Genomic DNA, 24,018 nt, shown 5'->3' with positions numbered 1-24,018 from the left:
TTTCTGTAATGGCCACTAGATCGTACCCACTTGTGCTGATTTGCACCATCAACTCATTCACCTTGTTCCGAATGCTTCGTGCATTCAGGCAAAGTGTCCTTATCCCAGCTTTTATCTGAACCCGCTTTGATGAGTCGCGAACACCCTCTCCCTCTACTCCCTTATCTAAATTACCGCCTTCATTCACTTGCACCCTCTCCTCTACCATTAATTTTGTAATTCCCCTTACCCCTGCATCCTCCCCCCCATCAATTAGTTCCTTGATCCTAGTCAACTCTTCTAGCTCCCCTCCCCCCAACCTATCTAGTTTAAATTCTCCCCAGTAGCCTTAGCCAACCTACCGGCCAGGATATTGGTCCCCGTGTGATTCAAGTTCCACCCGTTTTTTGTATACAGATCACCCCTGCCCCTAAAGAGGTCCCAATGGTCCAGGAACCTGAATCCCTGCCCCCTGCACCAGTCCCTCAGCCACACATTCATCCTCCACCTCACTCCATTCCTGCCCTCACCTTCCCGTGGCACAGGCAGTAATCCTGAGATTACTACCTTTGCTTTCCTCTTTCTCAGCTGTCTCCCTAATTCCCTGTACTCCCTTTTCATGACCCCTTCTCCCTTCCTACCCACATCAGCGGTACCAATATGTACCGCTACCTCAGGCTCCTCTCCCTCCCACCTCAGGATTTCCGGGACGCGACTAGCGACATCCTGGATCCCGGCCCCAGGGAGGCAGACCACCATGCGAGAATCCCGCCTACCTCCGCAGAAACGCCTGTCTGTCCCCTTCACCATCGAGTCCCCGATTAATACCGCCTTCCTCCTCTTTTCCTTAGCCCTCTGAGTTACAGGGCTGGACTCCACTGCGGAGACACGGCCACTGCTGCTTCCCCCAGGCGGGCTGTCCCCCCCAGCAGTACTCAAGCAGGAGTACTTGTTGTGCAGGGGCAAATCCACCGGGGTGCTCTCAACCACCCTAGCCTTACCCTTCCTGGCCGTCACCCACTTGGCCTCTTCCCGTGGCCCTGGTGTGACCACCTGATGATAGCTCTTGTCTATCACCTCCTCATTCTCCCTCATCAGCCTAAGATCCTCGAGCTGTAGTTCCAGCTCCCTAACACGGTCTCTCAGGAACCGCAGCTCGACACACCCCTCACAGATGTGGATGTCCGGGAGGCCAGATGCCTCCAGGACCTCCCACATCCTACACTGGGAACAACACATTGGTTTCACACTCATACTGGACACTTTATGTCAAGTAAGACAGTGAAAAGTTAATAAGAGTGTAAGGAAACAAAAACTCACCCCTGCTCGTCCAAGCCCTGTGAGCCAAAGCCCTGACAGCTCACTCAACTTCCCACTCACTCAGCTGCCCGCTACGATGCTGCCCGCTGTATACTTTGGTGCACTTTTAAACCCTCCAAAAACTTCCCCTGGCCACTCCTGGCCTGACTTCCGGTTTTGAAAAAAACCTCCGATTTTAAACCCAAAATTAACTGAAAAAATAAATAATTAATTACAGTCAGAAGACCCACTCTCTTACCCTCAGCCTGCTCCTGGGAACAGGAGCAGGAATTCCCAGCATTAATACAATGCACTAATGAAAGGGAAGTCTTGTGGTACAGTGAGTTAGCATCCCTACCTCTGGGTCAGAAGATCCGGATTCGAGTACCCTTTCAGGACCCGATGGCCAAGGAAGGTGTGTTTGTAACTTGGCCAAACAGGTTGGTTATCAGCCTGTAAACCCTTCCAAGATGCCTGATGGCAGGCGGTAAGAGTGGGAGAGTTTTCTGGCCAGCCGTACTGCAGAAGGCATTGGCAAATCATTGCAGCACTTTGCCAAGCATACTCCTGGACCAATCCAATGGAAGTCCATGATTGCCAAAACCCTATTAGGGCAAGGTACTTGAAGGAGGAGCTGGAACGATGCGGGATTTTCATAGTTAGTCTACACACTGGGGAAAATACCCACTTATTGCTGTTCACATTGCCAATCTAGAGCATGTAATCTGGACTGTTTTTTTTTTCGTTTATATCCAATTCAATCCAATCAAAGTCCAATTCAAAGTCTCAGCAAGTGAGTACATTCCAGATCCAAGCTGACAAGACAGGTAAGCCGCTTGTCTGACCTGTATTCTTTGTATTCTAGATCAATACGACCGCAGACGGGTCCTCTGCAAACTTTGCAAAGGGTTTTGGGCAGAAATCCAGCTGCTATCTGTGTGTCAGCTCCCTGCTGAATAAAGAGGTAGGTTGATCCGAACATACTAAATAGGAGCAGGAGTAGGTAATTCAGCCCCTCGAGCCTGCTCCGCCATTCAATCATAGAATCCCTACAGTGCAGAAGGAGGCCATTCGGCCCATCGAGTCTGCACCGACAACAATCCCACCCAGGTTCTATCCCTGTTAATCCACTGGACACTAAGGGGCAATTTAGCACGGCCAATCCACCTAACCCACACATCTTTGGACTGTGTGGGGAAACCGGAGCTGAGGAAACCCACGCAGACACGGTGAGAACATGCAAACTCCACACACACAGTGACCCGAGGCCAAAATTAAACTGGGTCCTTGGTGCTGTGAGGCAGCAGCGCTAACAACTGTGCCATCGTGCCACCCTCACTGCAAGTCAATAAGATCTTGGCTGATCTATTTGTGTTTTGAATTCCACACTCCCAATTAAGCTCTGATCTTTGATCCCCTTTCTCTAACAAGAATCTATCTTGCCACCTGCCTTAAAAATATTCAGTGACCCCCCCACCACCTCCACCATGAGCAGAGAGTTCCAAACCGCACTCTAAGAGAAAAAAAATACTCCTCATCTTTGTCCTAAAAGGGTGACACTTAATTTTAAAACAGTCCCTTCTCGTTCTGGATTCACCTACATCTTTTCTATGTCCACCTTGCTGAGACCGTTTGGGATTTATAGTTCAATTGTTATGATCCCAGCTGATGTTACTAATGGACAAGTTGGATCCCAGGGTGCAACACAGCTTGATAGAGTGGCACACTGCTGCCTCACAGTGCCAGGGACCTGGGTTCAATTCTGGCTTGGGTCACTGTCTGTGTGGAGTTTGCACATTCTCCCCGTGTCTGCATGCGTTTCCTCCGGGTGCTCCGGTTTCCTCCCACAGTCCAAAAGACGTGCTGGTTAGGGTGCATTGACCATGCTCAATTCTCCCTCAGTGTCCCCGAACAGGCGCCGGAGTGTGGCGACTAGGGGATTTTCACAGTAACTTCATTGCAATGTTAATGTAAGCCTATTTGTGGCACTAATAAATAAACATTAAAACTTTAGATCCTAATTTTTATTTTTTGTTTAGGAAAGTGGAGGGTGGCTACTGCACCCTCACAGGGGTCATCTGATGAACTTTTAACAAAAGAATAGAACATTTATTAAATAAGAAATGGTGAATTATATTACAATATTCCTTCACCCACTACTATACTGTATCTGTACAGATTCATAAAGATGACACAAGTTACAAAATCCATCTTATACTCTAGTGTTCACAGCAAGTGATGTAAACTAATGGGTGATCTATGGCCAGACACACCACACCCGAGAACCAAATGACAGATGTCACCCCAAAGAGATGCTATGGATTTCACATCAACTGCCCCAGACGCGTGGCACACCGTCTTACAGAAGCTCTACCTTTTAACTTGGGTATTCAATCTCCAGTCTTGGAGAATTTACCTTGGAATATCCTCCCAAACTACACTTTCATTTAGCCATCTTCAACAAGAATCCAGCTCCAGGGTTTCAGTTTCTTCTTCTAATGTTCATCACCCTGCATCACCATGGTGCATTCAACTTTCACCTTTCACACACCCGCTCAGGTATTCAGCCATACCAACGGAACACTACTGCTTCACAGCAGTAAGGAGTCAACCACACTGGGCTGTCTCCTTGGATCTTCTGGCTTCTCGCAACCCCACTTTGTTCGAAGTCTCCTTCCAGCAGTTTCCCCTCTTAAAACTTGGAGACTTTTTCTCTGCACCTCATGCCTCACTTAACAGGACCTTTTCCAGATTCCTATTCTGTTCCTTTGAATTAACTTAAAGGTCTTATTGGGACCTCGCTCTTCTTTAGGACCTGCTTCTTGCAGTTTCCTCTCCTAGTAAATTGCTGACAACTTGGCATCTCTCTTCACATCCATAAAACATTGGACATTTGCTGTTACTTTACATTTGCTGCAACTCATCTAAGATTCTTAGAATGATAGAATCCCTACAGTGCAAAAGGAGGCCATTTGGCCCATCGAGTCTGCGAAGACAACAATCCCATCCAGGCCCTATCCCCGTAACCCCATGTATTTGCCCTGCTAGTCTCCCTGACACTAAGGGGCAATTTAGCATGGCCAATCAACCTAACCCGCACATCTTGAGTGTGGGAGGAAACCCATGAAGACACTGAGAGAACGTGCACACTCTACACAGACAGCCAACTGAAGCCTGAATTGAACCCAGGTCCCTGGAGCTGTGAGGCAGCAGTGCTAACCACCGTGCCACCCTCAAGTATATTACTTGTCAGATTCCAAACAACTTTGGGGGTCACTTGCAAGCTGTCTGCAATTGATGCCCTGCTGGGTATTTATGTGGATAGGACACCAAGTGACTGCTGTGATTTTTTTGGGGGGGGGGAGGGGAAGGTGAAGAGCAAGGAGGGGTGATGTAGGTATAGTGAGTGGTGGGGTTGTGGAATTAAGTTGCTGGAAGATTGGCATGAAGCTAGCACCTTCAGGGGAGAAACTGTAATGGACAGATGCAATAATTCTGCCAGTCTCTGTGGGTTACGGGCTTGTCAGTAACCCGTGGTTAAGATGCCTGAGGGTGTGAATGAATCACCAGGTTTTGAAATACCTTCAGTGCCGGTCTTTGTGAGGCAATGATGATTTAACGCTGTGTTTGTGCCCTGTTTGCAGAATCCTCAAGGGGACATTGTGTCAGATATCCAGTTGCTTCCTGATAAGAACCCTCTGCCATCAGGATATGCATTCATTACTGAATTCCTGGATCCAAGTGAGTACTTCTGATAGGGTGATGGAGCATGGGGCTGTCATGGATCTCGCAACCTTTATTATCTAAAGATTAAGATTTTAAACTCACTGACTATAGTCATTCAAATGCATTGCCCCTCGGGTCTGAAACCTGTTGTTCTTTAAAAAATATCTGTACACACCTCTGGAACCTGTGAGATCAGAGATGATAATAACATGAGTACACCTCGTGAAATTCTTCAAATTTCCACTTCACCGCAACTACTCTGGAGCTCTGCTTCTGTGGAAACTATAAACACCCCATGAACTTGAGCTCCTTCAAAACAAGGTGCCTTGTTGCCTAATTCGTATCAAGATCACCCTGGGTCACTGACTTAAACCCAGCAAGTCCCTGATGTTTAAACTTTCATCCTGTTTTCAAATCTCTCTGCTTACTATCTGTAACCTCCACCAGCCGGCACGGCGGCACAGTGGGTTAGCACTGCTGCTTCTCAGCGCCAGGGACCCGGGTTTGATTCCCGGCTTGGGTCACTGTCTGTGTGGAGTTTGCACATTCTCCCCGTGTTTGCTTGGGTTTCCTCCGGGTGTTCCGAAAGACATGTTGGTTAAGTGCGTTGGTCATGCTGAACTCTCCCTCAGTGTACCCGAACAGGCGGTGGAGTGTGGCGACTAGGTGATTTTCACAGTAACTTCATTGCAGTGTTAATAAAAGTCTACTTGTGACACTAATAAATAAAATAAAAATCTGCCTTTGATCTATATCTCACCTCTGCCCACACCCAACAATCTATCAATCAGTTTGGTAAGTTTCAATTAGCTCACAGTAATTTCATTGCAGTGTTAATGTAAGCCTACTTGTGACTCATAAATAAACTTAACTTAAACAGCCTTACAACCCACTGAGAACTCTGGTCTTTTCGGTGGCTTGTGCTTTATTTATTTTTCCTTAGTCCCACCACTGGTCGCCATGCCTTCGACTGTCTGGGCACTGAGCTCTGGAGTTCCCTCACCACCTCTCTCCCCTCTCCTCCTTTTAAGCTGTTGAGTTTTAGTCCCAGTTTTAATGTCACCCCTTTCTTTGACTTGAACTCTCATGGTGCTTTTCTCTCTATACTCTTCTGTTCACTTTTGTCCCAAGCAAAGTGTCTTGCAATGTTTTCTATGATAGAGGTGCTATATAGAGCTATATGCTGAGAGTACCGTATGCTATAGTATATGTGATCCATTAGTGTGAGATTGTCCAAGCTCTCTGTAACTGAGGTCACTCACTATAGGTCTTACGTATCTTGTGCCCAGAGATCATAGTGCTTGTTCTCATATCCTGATCTTAAGATGTTACATGATCAAAGTATTACAATTTATAAATAACTTCCATGGAATGTCCAAAGATGTGCAGGTTAGGTGGATTGGCCATGCTAAATTGCCCCTTACAGTGGCACAGTAGTTAGCGCTGCTGCCTCACAGGGACCCAGATTCAGTTCTCGGCTTGGGTCAATGTCTGTGTGGAGTCTGCACATTCTCCCCGTGTCTGCGTGGGTTTCCTCCCGGTGCTCCAGTTTCCTCCCACAATCCGAAAGGCGTGCTAGTTAGGTGCATTGGCCACGCTGAAGTCTCCCTCAGTGTACCCGAACAGGTACCAGAGTGTGGCAACTAGGGGATTTTCACAGTAACTTCATTGTTAACGTAAGCCTACTTGTGACACTAATAAATAAACTTTAAACCTTAAAAACTTCAAGTGTAGGTTGGGGGGATTGGCGGAGTAAATACGTGGAGTTACACAGGATGGGGCCTGGGGAAGATGCTCTGTCGGTGAGTCGGTGCAGACTCGATGGGTCAATTGGCATCATTCTGCACTGTAGGGATTCTATGGTTCTGTTCTATGTGGACTTCGCTAGCTGGGGCAGCAGTTGTTGTCCATCCCTAATTGCCCTTGAACTGAGTGTCTCACTCAGCCTTTCAGAGGAGCACTTAAAAGTCGACCACATTGCTGGGGCTCTGGAGTCACATGTAGGCCAGACCGGATAAGGACGGCAGATTTCCTTCCCTAAAGGACATGAGCGAACCAGATGGGTTTTTACAACAATTGATGATAATTTCATGGTCACCATCACTGAGATCAGCTTTCAATTCCTGATTTCATTAACTGAATTTAAGTTCCACCAGCTGCCACGGTGAGGTTTGTACTTGTGTTCCCAGAGCATTAGAATCACTGGACCAGTTATATTACCACTACATCATCTCCCTCTTTCGGAGGCATGAGGCAAAAGGGCTGAGAATGGAAGTTTACAAAGCTCCAGGCCATGAAGCCTATCTGGGGCAAAGCAGTAAGGAATAATAAATGTAAATAGCCTGTGCTGCTTTGGTTTTGTGGGTTGGATGGTCGGGCTGGAGTATGATTCTTTACTCGGGACACTGAAGCTTGATGCATTGAGAAGTTATAATTAGCCAGATGTCTCTAACTTGATGACTGGATGTTATATAACGGTGAGGCAAGCTTTGTCCCTGGTGTAAATAATAAGTGGTGGTTGCCACAAAATAGTCCCGTTTCAGACTAGTATTCTCTTTATAAGCATAGATGACATGGATAGCAGTAAAATCTGCCACTTGCAGCAACCTGAAAGCATGTGCAGGTTTCAGTAATTGTGTCCTGACAGTCAATCGGTGTGTGGAGTGCTTCTCACAAGAGAATTGGTGGGCACAAGAGGATCCCTGTCTTGGGTTACCCACATCAAGCAGAGGATCCCTGCCTTCATCATAATATGGTGCAACCTGGAGATTTTTGCCAGGCCCAGGAACAGAGCAACTGGATCATCCTTCCACCTATTTCCCCACTACCCAAGAGGCTAAGGATGAGGGACTTTGGCAATCTTCGAGGCAGCTCCTTCAGGCATTCAAACTGGCTGCAACCTCTTGCACTGCACAGATTCATGAAAGTCACTTCCTTCACTGCACAGAAGTGGCTCACAGTTGGAGTCGGACTGAGTGGCTAGGGATTAACAACATGCAACCCTCTGTAGCCCAAATCGGGGTGGATTTCTCTACACTAGGCTGGTTGTTGCTGGCTCTCCCCTCTCTACTCCACCAGCCCATCTCATCTGCTGATTTCCATTTCAAGTCACAGTGACCCTGTTCTTTCCCCAGAGGTCAATGTGTCGAAAAAGAAACGACTGTGCATTAGGAGGGTCACATTCAGTGAGGCGGACACTGCCGTTTTTGATGTCAAACTGACTGGAAAAAGCAAGCAGATTGTGCCTTCATACACGTGCATAGGGTAAGTAATGTTCACCACTATTACTGATACAATAGTGTCATGTTAGAAGCAACAAAAGACACAGCCCATCAAGTATACTTTCAGCATGGTTGAAGTAAATTTCCCCCGAGTGTGTAGGACACCTGTTTTATTTATTGGTGTACTTGGGCAACCCAGAGATTAAAAAAAAAAATTATTCATTCGTGGGACATGGGCGTCGCTGGCCGGCATTTATTGCCCATCCCTCGTTGCCCATGTTCAGAGAGCAGTTGGGAGTCAACTGCTCTGGAGCCACATGTAGGCCAGACCAGGTGGCAAATTTCCTTCCCTAAAGGGCATTAGTGAACCAGATGGGCTTTTCCAATAATCAACAATGGTTTCATGGTCATCAGTAGATTCTTAATTCCAGATATTTTTGTTATTGAATTCCAATTCCACCATCTGCCGTGGCGGGATTCGAACCCGAGTCCCAGAGTGTGGGCTGCAGCAGGAGAGGAATGAATGGAAAGGGTTAAACAGACAGCCTGATTGTAGTATCCACACTCACTGCAGGCAGACACATGACAAATTACAAATAACTACATCCCAGGTGGCACTAAACAGTCACACCCCAGGTGAGATCTTTGAGGTTACAGCAACAATAAGAGAATTGATACCATGTTTCAAGCTTCCACAATGTCTAGAGGAGCCATTGTGCCTCTGGAAAATTAATCAAGTATCAGGGAAGTGGGGACAATTAACACACTGTTGAAATCGGCTTGATAACTACAGTGCTTTGATACTGCAAACAGGTAGACAGGATATGTTCAGAAAACAAGTAAAGAAAAAGCACACAGGACAATGGATCAGCATAATGTGATCAAAACAGAACTTTAACAAATTTAAAGCAACAATATGATGAACGAATCGAAATGTAGTACTTTTGATGCAAAAATGTATAAGAATGTGCAAGAACCTATGATGGGTAGAATAACTCTGGAACAAGCTGGAATTACAGCTCTGAGTACTGCTCCCCCTCATGCATGTTGAATAAAGCCCTTTTTGTTGAAGTTCTTTGCGGTTTCAGAAGACTCCATTTGTTCATTCCCTCCAACAATTGCCTTTAGACAGAAACCAGTCCGCAGCTTGTACAAAAGCTACTATCCAGCCTTGTTACCAGCCACCACAATCAGTTCACACTAATTGCAAACACACTTTGCAATCCCACCCTTCAAGGAACATGGGGGTAATATCAGGTGCTGTTTGTTTAACTCTACTTTGTGGCGACGGACTGATGTGAACCAAATGGAGAACACAACCAGGGAATATTGTATTGTGCTGCACCAGGGGAGTGCAGCTGAGCCAACAGCACCGCTTCCTCAAAGCGGAGCAACAATCGTGAGTCAGAAGGGAGGAAAGCTTTATGTGTGACTGAGTAATTTTTCCTGTAATAATCGAGTTTCAGATTACAATATTCCTGAGCTGTGTTCTCCATTTGATTTGCATCAGTCTGTAACCAGGAAATGTACTTAAACAAATATCTTTAGTTTGTCAACGGGGATTGTTAGATTATCCAATTATTGGTTGCTGTAACAGGTCTGATTTACTTAACCTGAGGATTTGAAGGGACTCTCGATAGTTAAAGACCTTTGATAACGTACACACTTTTTGGGAGTGTATATCTATCATTTTCATGGCTATGTGTTTTACTGTATGCCCATATTTATTTACCATGTGTCTGCATATTTATCCCATGTGCATCTGTTTCTATTTAGCGTGTGTCTGACAGCTTAGCATGTGTATTTATCTGCTTTTCTTTCGCTGTGTTTTGCAGAGAGCTGAGTGGTTTTGTCATCTGGTGTAGGAAAGGGAAAGTGGCCAAGCCAAAACCACTGCCCAAGCCAAGAAGCATTGGTCTCGATATGAGAGGCTTGTCTCTGGAGAATGAGAACTCAAGGTGCTTATCTCAAATGTTGTTGTGTTTCACAGAAAGTGTGGCTAATTTTGGCTCTGAATTCTGATGCAGCTTATCAGATGGATGGAAGATGTCATGAAACTGAACAAAGATAAAGTGAAACAATATTTTGTCCCGATCTCTGATACCGTGCTGGATGCTTGTACAAAACTCCATCTGTTTTATATAACAATTACGTTCAGCTGTTTTGGATGTAATAAAAGCTTTTAAACTTCAGGAAGATTAATGTAGTGGGAAAAGCAAATTCGGCCCCAGCACTGCCACAGGACTGAGATGCAAGAGTCATTGGCATAAAGATGTGCAAGTAAGTTGTAAAAACTCCAATTGAATCTCTTTAATTTGTTGTAGGATTAAGGGAGAACCTGATGCACCCCCAGTTCGACTCAGCAAGAGGCGCACAACTCTGGAGCACAAAGATTCTATATACAATGCGGAAAACATCTATGGGATCTCAGGTAGGAGTGGGTAAACCCAAATGATTCGTGGACTTCACTGATAATCAATTCCCTCACTCCTCAGCCTGCTTGTAAATCCCTGAATGGGTCAAAGTCACTGGCAGAACCACCAAGGGAGAGCATACACACATTCGCATTAGGAGCAGGAGTAGGCCATTGGCGGCACAATGGTTGCCTCACAGCGCCAGGGACCCGGGTTCGATTCCCGGCTTGAATCACTGTCTGTGTGGAGTTTGCACGTTCTCCCTGTGTCCGCGTGGGTTTCCTCTGGGTGCTCCGGTTTCATCCCACAGTCAGAAAGACGTGCTGGTTAGGGTGCGTTGGCCGTGCTAAATCCTCCCTCCGTGTACCCGAACAGGTGCCGGAGTGTGGCGACTAGGAGATTTTCACGGTAACTTCATTGCAGTGTTAATATAAGCCTACTTAAGACATTAATAAATAAACAAAACAACACCTCCACCATTCAATGAGGTCATGCTAAATCTGGCAGTGCCCTCAAGTCCACACTTCCTTCCAATGGTTACTTTTTAAAAATTTGTTTGTGGGATGTGGGTGTCGATGGCTGGGCCAGCATTTATTGCCCGTCCTAATTGCCCTTGAGCTGAGTGACTCACTCGGCCATCTCAGAGGGCAGTTTTAAGAGTCAGCCACATTGCTGTGGGTCTGGAGTCACATGTAGGCCAGACCCAAGTCAGGACGGCAGATTTCCTTCCCTAAAGGACATAAGTGAATCAGGTGAATTTTTACAACAATCATTTAGGTTTTTAATTCTAGATTTAAATTTCACCATCTGCCATGGTGGGATTTGAAACCGGGACCACAGAGCAGTGTTGTCTTCCCTTGTTAGTCCAGAATTTCTCTCTCTCTCTAGTGAAAACTGTCAATAGAACTCCTAACTCTTGAAGCAGTATATTAACATTGTGCAGAATGTGGGGGCGATTCTCCCAGCCTGCTGGACTGCTTTTGTCGCGCAGCGGGTCGGGAGACTCCAGCGGAGGCCATTTCGCCGGCTTCCCGCTGGGTGCCACGGCCTCCGTAAAATGTGCACACTAATGTGGACATGACCCTGAGTAAACTGTATTTAATGCATTGTCAATGTTTAGTAGTAAGCATTGTTGCTGCAGTGGTCTTTAGTTGTTGATGTTTGCTCCTTCCTTTTTTCCCCTGGAATTGGCAAGCTAGCAGGAAGCAGATTAGACATAAATAGGTCATTTTCTAGTAAAGATTGCCACTCCTCATCATTTTATAATTTATATCAATGACTTCGATGAAGGGACCAAAGGGATGTTTGCTAAGTTTGCTGATGACACAAACGTAGCTAGGAAAGTAAGTTGGAAAGAGGACAGAAGGAGGCTACAAAGGGACATAGATAGGTTGAGCAAGTGGGCAAAGATCTAGTAAATAGTGGAAAATAATGGGGAAACTGAAATTGTCTGTGAAACTAGAACTAGGGGGCATGGCCTCAAAATAAGGGGGGATCAGATTTAGGACTGAGTTGAGGAGGAACTTCTTCACCCAAAGGGTTGTGAATCTGTGGAATTCCCTGCCCAGTGAAGCAGTCGAGGCTACCTCATTGAATGTTTTTAAGACAAGGATAGATACGTTTTTGAACAGTAAAGGAATCAAGGGTTATGGTGAGCGGGTGGGTAAGTGGAGCTAAGTCCACGAAAAGATCAGCAATGACCTCGAGCAGGCTCGAGGGGCCAGATGGCTTACTCCTGCTTCTAGTTCTTATGTCCATTTTGGCAGGAAGAATTTTAAAAAAGCATGTTATCTAAATAGTGAGAGATTGCAGAGCTCATATGCAGAGGGATTTGGGTGTCCTAGTGTATGAATCACAGAAGGTTAGTATGCAGCTACAGCAAGTAATTAGGAAAGTTAATCAAATGTTATTGTGAGGGGAATTGATTACACAACTAGGGAGGTTATGCTTCAGTTATACAGGGAATCGGTGAGACCACGTCTGGAATACTGTGTAAAGTATTGATTTCCTTATTTAAAGAAAGATGTAAAAGCATTGAAAGTAGTTCGGAGAACGTTTACTAGCTTAATACCTGGTTTGGAAGTGTTGTCTTATAAGGAAAGATTGGATAGGCTGAGCTTGTATCCGCTGGAGTTTAGAAGAGTAAGAGGTGACTTGATTGAAACATGTAAGATTTTGAGGGGTGTTGACAGGGTGGATGTGGAGAGGATGTTTCCTCTTGTGGAGGAATCTAGAATTAGGGGGTCACACTTTGAAATTAAGGGGTCGCTCATTTAAGATGGAGACAAGGAGGAATTAAAATCTTTGGAACTCTGCTTCCACTGCCTTTGGAGGAAGAGAGTCTTTGAATATTTTTAAGGCAGAGCGAGAGAGATTCTTGATGAACGAGGGGGTGAAAGGTTATCAGGGAGTCGGCGGGAATGTGGGATTGAGGTTCCAATCAGATCACCTGGAGGGACCGATTATCCTACTGCTCCTCATTTGTATGTTGGGAATCACGGATAACACTGGGCAAAGGGCTGTATGTAACAGGGATAGGATGGAGAATTCAGACCATCCTTTGAGTGTAACCCAAATGGAAGCTTATTAAAGGGACATTGAAATGGGACTCGGCAGTAACATATCATGTTCACACGCTTACACACGTGTGTTTGTGTGTGCATGTTCGTGCACACATATAACACAGTTACTGGACTGACTGTTCTGGCACCCTCCAGGATAGGGTTTAAATCCAACCCAGACTCATGAGAGAAGAGCTTCGCTATAAAGACCAAAGTTGAAATAAAACTCAGCCGAGCCTTTCATACGCAGTGACTAATATGGGAAATCATCGTGTGAGGACTACTTCGAAGTTTGGGATGAGGTGCCAGTGTTGGGAGGGATGGATCAAGCTGTACTCAGTAGCTATCTGTTTAGCACAAATCTGAAAATTAAAAACTGTATACCCTTAATCTTATAACTCCTTTCTTGTGTCTCTCCATGCTTCCCAGCCCAGTGGTCATTTTTTTGTTAAGTAAATGTCTATTTTAAACCACCTCACCCAATGGTGACAATCCGTGTGGGAAGCGTATCCTCTAGTACTCGCGATGAGGCAGTGATTGCTGCACTGCCCGTGAATCTCTCTCTCTCTCTCTCTCTCTCACAAGAGCCGACTGCTCCATAAATCTCATTGTCTCTCACAACATTGCCTCACACCCTCCTGGACCCACACTAATCACGCCCCAGCCAGGAGGAAGGGAGGGGGAAGTTCCCCACTTGGTTTAACCTGCTGGAAAGTGCATGACTGTGTAGGTACTGGGATGGGATCAAGAAGGGGCTTGGTAATGATGCACCTCATAGTCATATAGCCTATTGACTTTCAAGGGTAGACTTGTACTCGGATGTGGTACCGGTGAGGTTGACACTAGTGGACTGTAACATGAGTAGGAGTTGGCTTCCACAGGTGACGGTGTAGTTTTGACTGGCCATGGTTTCACACTGACTGGCCGTTTATAACACTGACTGACTGGCTGTGATATAACACTGACTGACTGGTCGCGATATAACACTGACTGACTGGTCGCGATATAACACTGACTGACTGGTCGCGATATAACACTGACTGACTGGTCGCGATATAACACTGACTGACTGGTCGCGATATAACACTGACTGACTGGCCGCGAGATAACACCGACTGACTGGCCGCGATTTAACACTGACTGACTGGCCGCGATTTAACACTGACTGGCCGCGATATAACACCGACTGACTGGCCGCGAGATAACACCGACTGACTGGCCGCGATTTAACACTGACTGACTGGCCGCGATATAACACTGACTGACTGGCCGTGATATAACACTGACTGACTGGCCGCGATATAACACTGACTGACTGGTCGCGATATAACACTGACTGACTGGTCGCGATATAACACTGACTGACTGGCCGTGATATAACACTGACTGACTGGCCGCGAGATAACGCTGACTGACTGGCCGCGATATAACACTGACTGACTGGCCGCGAGATAACGCTGACTGACTGGCCGCGATATAACACTGACTGACTGGCCGCGAGATAACGCTGACTGACTGGCCGCGATATAACACTGACTGACTGGCCATGATATAACACTGACTGACTGGCCGCGAGATAACATGGCTGTGGTAATAGTTAAAATAGGCACAGTGGTTAACACTGTTGTCTCACAGCGCCAGGGACCTGGGTTCCATTCCAGCCTCAGGTCACTGTCTGTGTGAAGTTTGCACTTTCTCCCCATGTCTGCGTGGGTTTCTTCCGGGTGCCCCGGTTTCCTCCCACACTCCAAAGATGTGCGGGTTAGGTGGATTGGCCGTGCTAAAATTAACCCGAGTGTCGGGGATTAGTGGAGTAAATATGAGGGTGTTAAGGGAATAGGGCTTGGGTGGGATTGTGGTCGGTGCAGACTCGATGGGCCAAATGGCCTCCTTTTGCACTGTAGGGATTCTATGATTCTATGAATGAACCTGTTCACATCCACCTTGTTTCTTCTCTCCAGCGATGGATGGTGTTCCATTTGTTCTGCATCCCAGATTCGAAACCACCGTGAATGTGAGTACAGCCCACACCATCACAGCTGCCTTTGTCTTAATGTAGCTGCACTGATTTCTGATTCTGCCTTTCCTCCCGCAGGTTTATATGGAGTAGTGAATTACAGGGAGCTTTATTTAATATCCACTGCTAGTGCAGCAATTATATATTTGCAGGGCTTGCAAAACAGAGTAAGAAATTAGTGAAGACATTTCTTCTGTCATTTTGTAAAGTTCACCAGTTTTTAGCAGCTCTTTGTGGCAGGGATTGAGGGTGAGGGTTGTGTCAATCTTCTGTGATGTGGTGGTCAGGCTTTTCGGACCAGAAAGGCATCAAAGTCCACCTGTGTTCAGGGTTGCGCCTGCTACTGACTGCTCTCTAGAAAGCACTGTCTACCCCTCGTTACTGACCCAACTGACCGTCCAGATCTCCTGCGACCAGGTTGTTTCCACCATCCCATCACCGACTGTAGTCGAGAGGAAGATTCCCTTTCCCCCACTGCTAGGCCATGTCCAGGAAGCAGCCCTCTGTTACTGGCCACTACCCCAGGACTGGAGTGTGTGTGTGGAGATGGGGGGAGGTAAATCTGGGACATTGAAATGCAACAACTCCTTCAAAATGGGAGTTTTGTCGTGTTGACCCTTGAATGCGACACCAACAGCGTGGGTTCAGTTTCTGTACCGGTTGAGGTTACTCAACTTTGCCTCTCGCCCGAGGCGTGGTGACCCTCAGGTTAAATCAGCACCAGTCAGCTCTTCCCCCTCTCCTGTAGTCATCTGGGAATATTGCCACTTTACTTACTTTGAATTTTCATCAGTGACTGTCATAATGTTCTCATTATATCTGATTACCTTTGTTAGTCATTCATGCAATGTGGACGTCACTGGCTAGGCCAACGTTTGTTGCCCATCCTTACTGCAGCATGGTGGGATTCGAATCCGGGTCTCCAGGGCGCTCTGGAGTACTGCTGGTCCAGTGACAATGAGCCAACACCTCCCCATTGATTGATCTCGTTGTGAAAATGGGTGGAGAGAAGCAGGAAAGCCCTGTGACCAGCTGAAGGAGTGTTTGGACTGGCTCACATCGCACCCACTCCCCAAAGGCAACAGGGAGGGGAATCTCCGAACCCGGGTTCGATTCCGGCTTGGATCACTGACTGTGGAGTTTGCACATTCTCTCCCTGTCTGCGTGCGTTTCCTCCGGGTGCTCCGGTTTCCTCCCACACTCCAAAGATGTGCGGGTTAGGTGGATTGGCCGTGCTAAATTGTCCCTTAGTGTCAGGGGGAACTAGCTAGGGGTAAATGCACGGGATTGTGGGGATAGGGCCTGGATGGGATTGTGGTCGGTGCAGACTCGATGGGCCTATTCTGCACTGTAGGATTCTATGGTTCTATGATAATACTAGACCATGAAGTAAAACCTCTGCTATTGTGCATCTCCAATCATTCCACCATTTGTGGTCGTGCTGGAGCTGTGAGGCACTGGAACGTCCTCCCCAAACCCCTCTCTACCTTGCTTTCCTCCATTTAAGAACTCCTTAATGACCTACCTCTTTGAAAAAACACTGGATCTGTTATATTCTTCATCATAGAAATCATAGAAACCTTGCAGTACAGAAAGAGGCCATTCGGCCCATCGAGTCTGCACCAACCACAATCCCACCCAGGCACTACCCCCATTGCCTATATATTTACCCACTAATCCCTCTAACCTACACATCTCGGGACACTAAGGGGCAATTTTTAGCATGGCCAATCAACCTAACCCGCACATCTTTGGACTGTGGGAGGAAACCGGAGCACCCGGAGGAAACCCACGCAGACACGAGGAGAATGTGCAAACTCCACACAGACAGTGACCCAAGTCGGGAATCGAACCCAGGTCCCTGGAGCTGTGAAGCAGCAGTGCTAACCACTGTGCTACAGTGCTAACCACTGTGCTACAGTGCTAACCACTGTGCTACCGTGCCGCCCACATATGTGGCTTAGGATCATACTTTGTTTTATAATGCTCCTGTGAAGTACCCTGGATGATTTTATTACATTAAAGGTGCTACAGAAATATATGACATACACTGTATCTGCCGTCACCGCACTCGAACAGATTGTGGCACTGAGGTCGCCGTCACACAGCCGGGATAGGAGGTCACTCTGCCCAGGTGCTTATACAGTGCTGCTTACGTCATTGTTGAGGGGCCTGGTGAACACTCACCTTCCCACTGGCCACTTTCACTCACTTCCCCCCCACTCACTGCCTGTAGACAGTGGAGGTTGAGGACGGTGGGAGGTGGTGATGGGTCGGGAGCAGAACAATCAGCGAAGTGGCGAGAAAGTCCCGATCCCAGAATTTTTAACGGGTGATTTGAGATTCAATATTCTGTGAAATTCTATTGATGCCGCCTTTGTTTAAGTATCTTTACATTGCTCAATATTATGGATAGCCCTATTCTTTGGTGCAGGTAGTTACCTGTGGCTGGCACTGTGACCACATGTCCGGTGAATGCACCCTCTGTTCTTGCAGTGGCAGCAAACATAGCCATCAGTATAAGCAGTAGTTGTTGAGGCTGGATGGAGATTTCATTCACAGGCACAATGGTTTAACCCAAGCTTATCAGGACTAACAGTAACCCATTGTTGGTGTCTCCCTGCAGGTACCCAGTGCTAACATTACAAATCTTCAGATTAAAAGCCACGCAGAGATAGAGAATGAGGTAAGTCCAAAGTGCTGCGATGCTTGTTATTTACACAGGTTATCAGTGTGTCAGCCTCCGCATTTTTCACACGGTGTACTTGCTTCCTGTCCATTGTGTACCATCTACAAGATGCACTGCAGGAACTCACCGAGGCTTCTTAGACAGACAAACCCACGACCACTACCACCGAGAAGGACAAAAGCAGCAGACACATAGGAACACCACCACCTCCAAGTCACTCACTATCCTGACTTGGAAATATATCGCTGTTCCTTCACTGTGGCTGGGTCAAAATCCTGAAGCTCCCTCCCTAACAGCACTGTGGATGTACGTATACCACATGGGCTGCAGCTGTTCGAGAAGGCAGCTCGAAGAGCAATTAGGTATGGGCCATGAATGCTGGTCTACCCAGTGAAGCCTGCATCCTGTAAAATGATTTTTTTTTTTAATGATGATGTGTGCTTGCATAAAGTCCAAAGGAAATGTGACCATCCTCTGGTGGGGAATAGCAATGTGATCACAGTCCGCTCAGAATCTATGCAGATGGAAAGCTGTGAGGTGTGGTCCTAGACACTGTGCCACTCCTGCCAATATAGATGAAAACTAACTTGAAGACTTGTGCGTGAGGGAAATGACAGGGGGTTTGAGGGGAAAACACTTCATGTAAATAGGCCCTTCGGCCCAACTTGTCCATGCAGCCCTGTTTTTAACCACCATGCTGGTCTGAATTGCCTGCGTTTGGCCCATATCCCTCGACACCCATCTTACCCATGTAACTGTCTAAATTCTTTTTCAAAGACAAAAATGTACCCGCCTCTACTACTGCATCTGACAGCTTGTTCCAGATACTCACTACCCTCTTGGAAAGAAAAGTGCCCCTCTGGACCCTTTTGCAACTCTCCTCAATCACCTTAAACCTATGCCCTCTAGTTTTAGACTCCCCTACCTTTGGGAAAAGATGTTGACTATCTAGCTGATCTGTGCCCCTCATTATTTTATAGACCTCTATAAGATCACCCCCAAGCCTCCTAAGCTCCAGGGGAAAAAAGTCCTAGTCTATCCAGCCTCTCCTTATAACTCAAACCATCAAATCCTGGTAGCATTCTAGTATATCTTTTTTGCACTCTTTCTAGTTTATATCCTTTTTATAGTAGGGTGACTAGGTACACAGTATTCCAAGTGCGGCCTTACCAATGTCTTGTACAACTTCAACAAGACATCCCAACTCCTGTATTCAATGTTCTGACCAATGAAACCAAGCATGCCGAATGCCTTCTTCACCACCCTGTCCACTGTGACTCCACTTTCAAGGAGCTATGAACCTGTACTCCTAGATCTCTCTGTTCTATAACTCTCTCCAACACCCTGCCACTAATTGAGTAAGTCCTGCCCTGGTTCAATCTACCAAAATGCTTCACCTCGCATTTATCTAAATTAAACTCCATCTACCATCTGTCAGCCCACTGGCCCAGTTGATAAGATCTTGTTGCAATCCTAGATAGCCTTCTTCACTGTCCACTATGCCATCAATCTTGGTGTCATCTGCAAACTTACTGACTTTGTTTCCTAAATTCTCATCTAAATCATTAATATAAATGTCAAATAACAGTGGACCCAGCACAGATCCCTGAGGCACACTGTTGGTCACAGGCCTCCAGTTTGAAAACCAACCCTCTACAATCACCCTCTGTCTTCTGTCATCAAGCTAATTTTGTATCCATTTGGCTATCTCAGCCTGGATTTGGCCTTATGCAACAACCTACCATGCGGTACCTTGTCAAAGGCCTTGCTAAAGTCCATGTAGACAACATCAACTACACTGCCCCATCTACCTTCTTGGTTACCCCTTCAAAAAACTCAATCAAATTTGTGAGACATGATTTTCCACTCACAAAGCCATGCTGACTGTCCCTAATCAGTCCTTGCCTCTCTAAATGCCTGTAGATCCTTTTTTTCAGAATATCTTCTAACAACTTACCCACTACAGGGTAAGTTAGGTTCACTGGCCTGTAGTTCCCAGGCTTTTCCCTGCAGCCCTTCTTAAACAAAGGCATAACATTTGCCACCCTCTAATCTTCAGGCACCTCACCTGTGGTTGTCAATGATTCGAATATCTCAGCTCGGAGACCTGCAATTTCCTCCCTAGCCGCCCACAATGTCCTGGGATACACTTCATCAGGTCCCGGGGATTTAATCTACCTTGATGCATTCTAAGACTTCCAGCACCTCCTTCTCTGTAATATGTACACTCCTCAAGACATCACTATTTATTTCCCCACGTTCCCTAACATCCATGCCTTTCTCAACAGTAAATACGGATGAGAAATATTCATTTAGGATCTCGCCCATCTCTTGTGGATCCGCACACAGATGACCTTGTTGATCCTTAAGAGGCCCTACTCTCTCCCTAGTTACTTTTTTTGCCCTTGATGTATTTGTAGAAGCTCTTTGGATTCTCCTTTGCCTTATCTGCTAAAGCGATCTCGTGTCTCAGCCTGGAAGTGAACATGTTGGTTGGGGAGTGCGTTAGGTTGGACTGAGAAGGGTTGGTGAAGAGATAGCCGCTGGGACAGGTGGTTTTGATGATATTGAACTGTGGTGAGCACACGGTTTTCCACTGGGCTGAGGTTTGCAAAGGCTTGAAGAAAACTACAGCTGAACATTCTGAGAGCGACAGATGTCTCTGAGGAAACTAAAGATCTCGTTCTCTTTCATTTTTGCTACAATAATGATTTTGTGAGGTGAATGTCCCTCCCCTCCCCTCCCCTGTGTTTGTGTGAGCAATGACAGTGGTTGCCACATGTTCAGCCCATGAAGGACAGCTACCTGAACTTGATCCTGCCGTCTGAATGTGTACATGTGGAGAATACTTATCTCTCCTCCCCTCCACCCCATGTGAATGGAGGCCAGTTTTTTTTTATGTGGGACATGGGCGTTGCTGGCTGGCCAGCATTTATTGCCCATCCCTAGTTGCCTTAGGAGGGTAGTTGAGAGTCAACCACATTGCTGTGGCTCTGGAGTCACATGTAGGCCAGACCAGGTAAGGACGGTAGATTTCCTTCCTTAAAGGACATTAGCGAACCAGATGGGTTTTCCCGACAATCAACAATGGTTTCATGGTCATCAGTAGATTCTTAAATTCAAATTTTTAAAATTGAATTCAAATTCCATCGGCCATGGCGGGATTCGAACCCAGGTCCCCAGATCATCAGCTGAGTTTCTGGATTAATAGTCTAGCGATAATACCACTAAGCCATCATTCTTCCCCTTATGGGCCCTTCTGTTCCTGTACTGATGAGTCTATCTGAGCACAAGAGCCTTTCTGATCGATATGGATCCTTAGCACAAGGTTATTCACCCACAGACACTAAACATTGAGCCAGCCTGCCAGCTGACTAAGGCAAACACACTAAGTTGCCGCTAACCTGTGTAACGGTTCTCCTTTCAGTACAACTACAGCTTCATGACGGAGAAGACTGCGGCTGCCAGACTCCCTCCCACAGCCTCCTAGAGCATGGACCCCAGTGCAAGTCCCGACAGAACCTCAGGATGAAGTCTCCTCCCCCGTCGGGTTTTCAGCAGATTCTTACCTCCGACTCCTTGAAGCTAAAAGCCATGAGGTTGTGCATGGGTGTCACTGAGTTACAACAAAACCCTTTTCATAGAAGCAGCCTTGGTTTAAGATTGTCCCTGTAGTCACCTTGTTGACTTTTTATTTGTACACGTCCGCAGTGCCGCTGAAATTTGGTGTTACTGCGGGTACTATAATCAGGTGGAACTCATGGAGATGTGTTCATTTATAAACTGTATACACGTACCAGAGTGACATAGCATAATGTGGAAGCGAGTTAGAGTGTGAATGATGGGACCTGTGAGAGACTGGAGATTGGGAGGGGGGGGGGTTAGGTTGGGCATTATTGGGAAGGTTTAATACCCAAACGCTGCTGCTATTGCCAGTTGACTAATGTACCTCAGCAGGATGTGAAGCAGATTTGTGTAGTTGACCGAGTGTAGGGAACATTCTGCACAAACTGGCTGACCCAACCGTGTCCATTCAACCCTCCTAATCAGCAGAGAAATAGACGTGCAGTGAATTCATCCTCCACACAGCACAACAGGGGGGGGCGAACTCCAACAGACTTGGTTTCCTATTGCCACCCAACTAGATAGACCCCCATCAATGCAGGGACCTTGCTTCAATGTGTGTGTATGTATAGGATGCTTTATGTCTTAGTTTGTTCTGGCTTGTTGACCCTCTTTGTCTCAGCTTTGCAGTTATGGACAGTCAGAAGATAGGATAGGGGTAGTCCACATTACAAAGTATGTTCGTGTGATTATAGCTTCTTGAAGGGTGAATGTTCCATCTTGGGTGACAGGTGAGCTGAAGTCACTGTGAATCTTCTAAATAGATATCTACTCTGAGAAGCAGTACCGCCCACTTTTTTTCTGTGCCTGATTTTTAAAAGTTATCCTGTCGTTTCCACAACTGCGTCTTTAACAATTATTAAACAATTATGGAGAATAAATAGTCCATGTCCTGCTGTACTCTTTCCCCTTTTAGTCATGTGAACCGCTTGGCTGATGCTGTCTCCAAGTTCAAAGCAAATTACTGCGGATGCTGGAATCTGAAACAAAAACAGAAAATGCTGGAAAATCTCAGCAGGTCTGGCAGCATCTGGGGAGAGAGAAAAACTGCTTCCCCATGAAGGGTCGTCCAGACTCGAAACATTGGCTCTATTCTCTCTCCCCAGATGCTCCTGAGATTTTTCAGCATTTTCTGTTTTTGTTCTGTCTCCCAAGTTAATGTCTGATGAGAGTGATGTATGAGAGACCTCGCGGCAAGGTGAGTAGTGAGTTCCCCTCGGTGTTTTGAGCCAGTCGGTAACTCGGGGGGGGTCACCAATAGAGCCCCAGAAAGATCACTGTTATTGCTCTGTGCCCCGTTACCTTGGCTGAGATCGGCTGTTAACAAGGTGATGACAATCAGAGCTCAAGCCCCTGGAGTAGGTCAGGAAAGAAGGGAAAAAGATTAGGCTTTCCCATTCCTGACTTCTGTTCAGTGCATTCAGCCAGAAAAAGCATGCAAATGAATGCCAACTGAGGGAGCAGATCGAGCTTCACTGCTCAGATAGCTCACTGATCCTCACCGTCTCCATTCACTTCTGCAGCAAAAACACTTGTGTACAAAGCAGGAGTCACCAGGAAAGGGAGTGGAAAAACAGTTTAAAATACGGTGCTGCATCAAATCTGTGTGGGTGTCATTGCGGACTCGCAGAGGTGATTTTTCAGCTTAGAAGTTGATGGTATAATGGGTGAATATGCCCTCCCGTTGTTCACATTGCACTGCAGAGCAGACATTTAAAACCTACCCTGTCCCTTTAACTTAAAGTTGGTTTCATTCTTGTAAAATGGATTCCCGCCCATATTAACCAGAACAAGGAAATTATCACAGGTTTATCAAACTACATGGTATTGGGATCACAGGGTGTGAACTGGCAAATTTGGTTAAGGAATGGGTCAAGATGCAGTGGCAAATATTTTAAGGTGATATTTCAGAACCAATTCATTCTAAAGAGTATTAAAAAGTCCAAAGACGTCATCCATGGTTAACGAGAAGGGTTAAAGATGTCAGACTTAAAGCAAAAGCATAACATTGTCCAAGGACAGGTGGCAGGTCAGAAGGTTGGCCAGAATATAAACAACAGCAAAGGATGACTAAAAGATTAATATGGAGAAAAAATTAGAGTACAAGAGTAAGCTAGCTAGCGATATAAAAATAGTAAGAGATTTTATAAATATTTAAAATAAGTCTTAGCATTTCTCTTATAGAAAGTGAGTCTGCAGAATTGAGAATGGCAGATGAATTGGAACAGGTATTTTGCATCTGTCTTCACTACAGAGAATACAAATAATATCCCAGAAGCAGGAAATGGAAGGGAGAGAAGAAATCATAGAAACCCTACAGTACAGAAAGTGGCCATTCGGCCCATCGAGTCTGCACCGACCACAATCCCACCCAGACCCCACCCCCATATCCCTACATATTTACCCACCAATCCCTCCAACCCACACATCTCAGGACACTAAGGGCAATTTTTTTAAGCATGGCCAATCAACCTAACCCGCACATCTT

The 24,018-nt window shown here is 46.2% G+C and overlaps 1 protein-coding gene across 4 annotated transcripts in view; it reads left to right on the top strand.

Moving 5' to 3' along the window:
• The window catches only part of mvb12a (multivesicular body subunit 12A), a 57,197-nt gene extending 34,763 nt beyond the window's left edge, over nucleotides 1-22,434 (top strand). For 3 of the 4 annotated variants that reach the window (XM_078235107.1, XM_078235109.1, XM_078235108.1), the window contains exons 3-10: nucleotides 2,144-2,242; nucleotides 4,923-5,019; nucleotides 8,139-8,268; nucleotides 10,061-10,183; nucleotides 10,550-10,656; nucleotides 15,162-15,214; nucleotides 17,844-17,903; nucleotides 21,334-22,434. In XM_078235107.1, the coding sequence (XP_078091233.1) occupies nucleotides 2,144-2,242; nucleotides 4,923-5,019; nucleotides 8,139-8,268; nucleotides 10,061-10,183; nucleotides 10,550-10,656; nucleotides 15,162-15,214; nucleotides 17,844-17,903; nucleotides 21,334-21,396 (732 nt within the window). In that variant the 3' untranslated portion in view covers nucleotides 21,397-22,434. The remainder of the gene's footprint in view (nucleotides 1-2,143; nucleotides 2,243-4,922; nucleotides 5,020-8,138; nucleotides 8,269-10,060; nucleotides 10,184-10,549; nucleotides 10,657-15,161; nucleotides 15,215-17,843; nucleotides 17,904-21,333) is intronic. The other variant, XM_078235111.1, reaches the window with a different exon arrangement.
• Nucleotides 22,435-24,018: the final 1,584 nt, after the last annotated feature.

The sequence above is a fragment of the Mustelus asterias genome, chromosome 19 (genome assembly GCF_964213995.1).
Source record: "Mustelus asterias chromosome 19, sMusAst1.hap1.1, whole genome shotgun sequence".
Lineage (NCBI taxonomy): Eukaryota > Metazoa > Chordata > Chondrichthyes > Carcharhiniformes > Triakidae > Mustelus > Mustelus asterias.
Note: the sequence above shows the minus strand (reverse complement) of the source record. Positions and strands in the feature narration are given on the sequence as shown.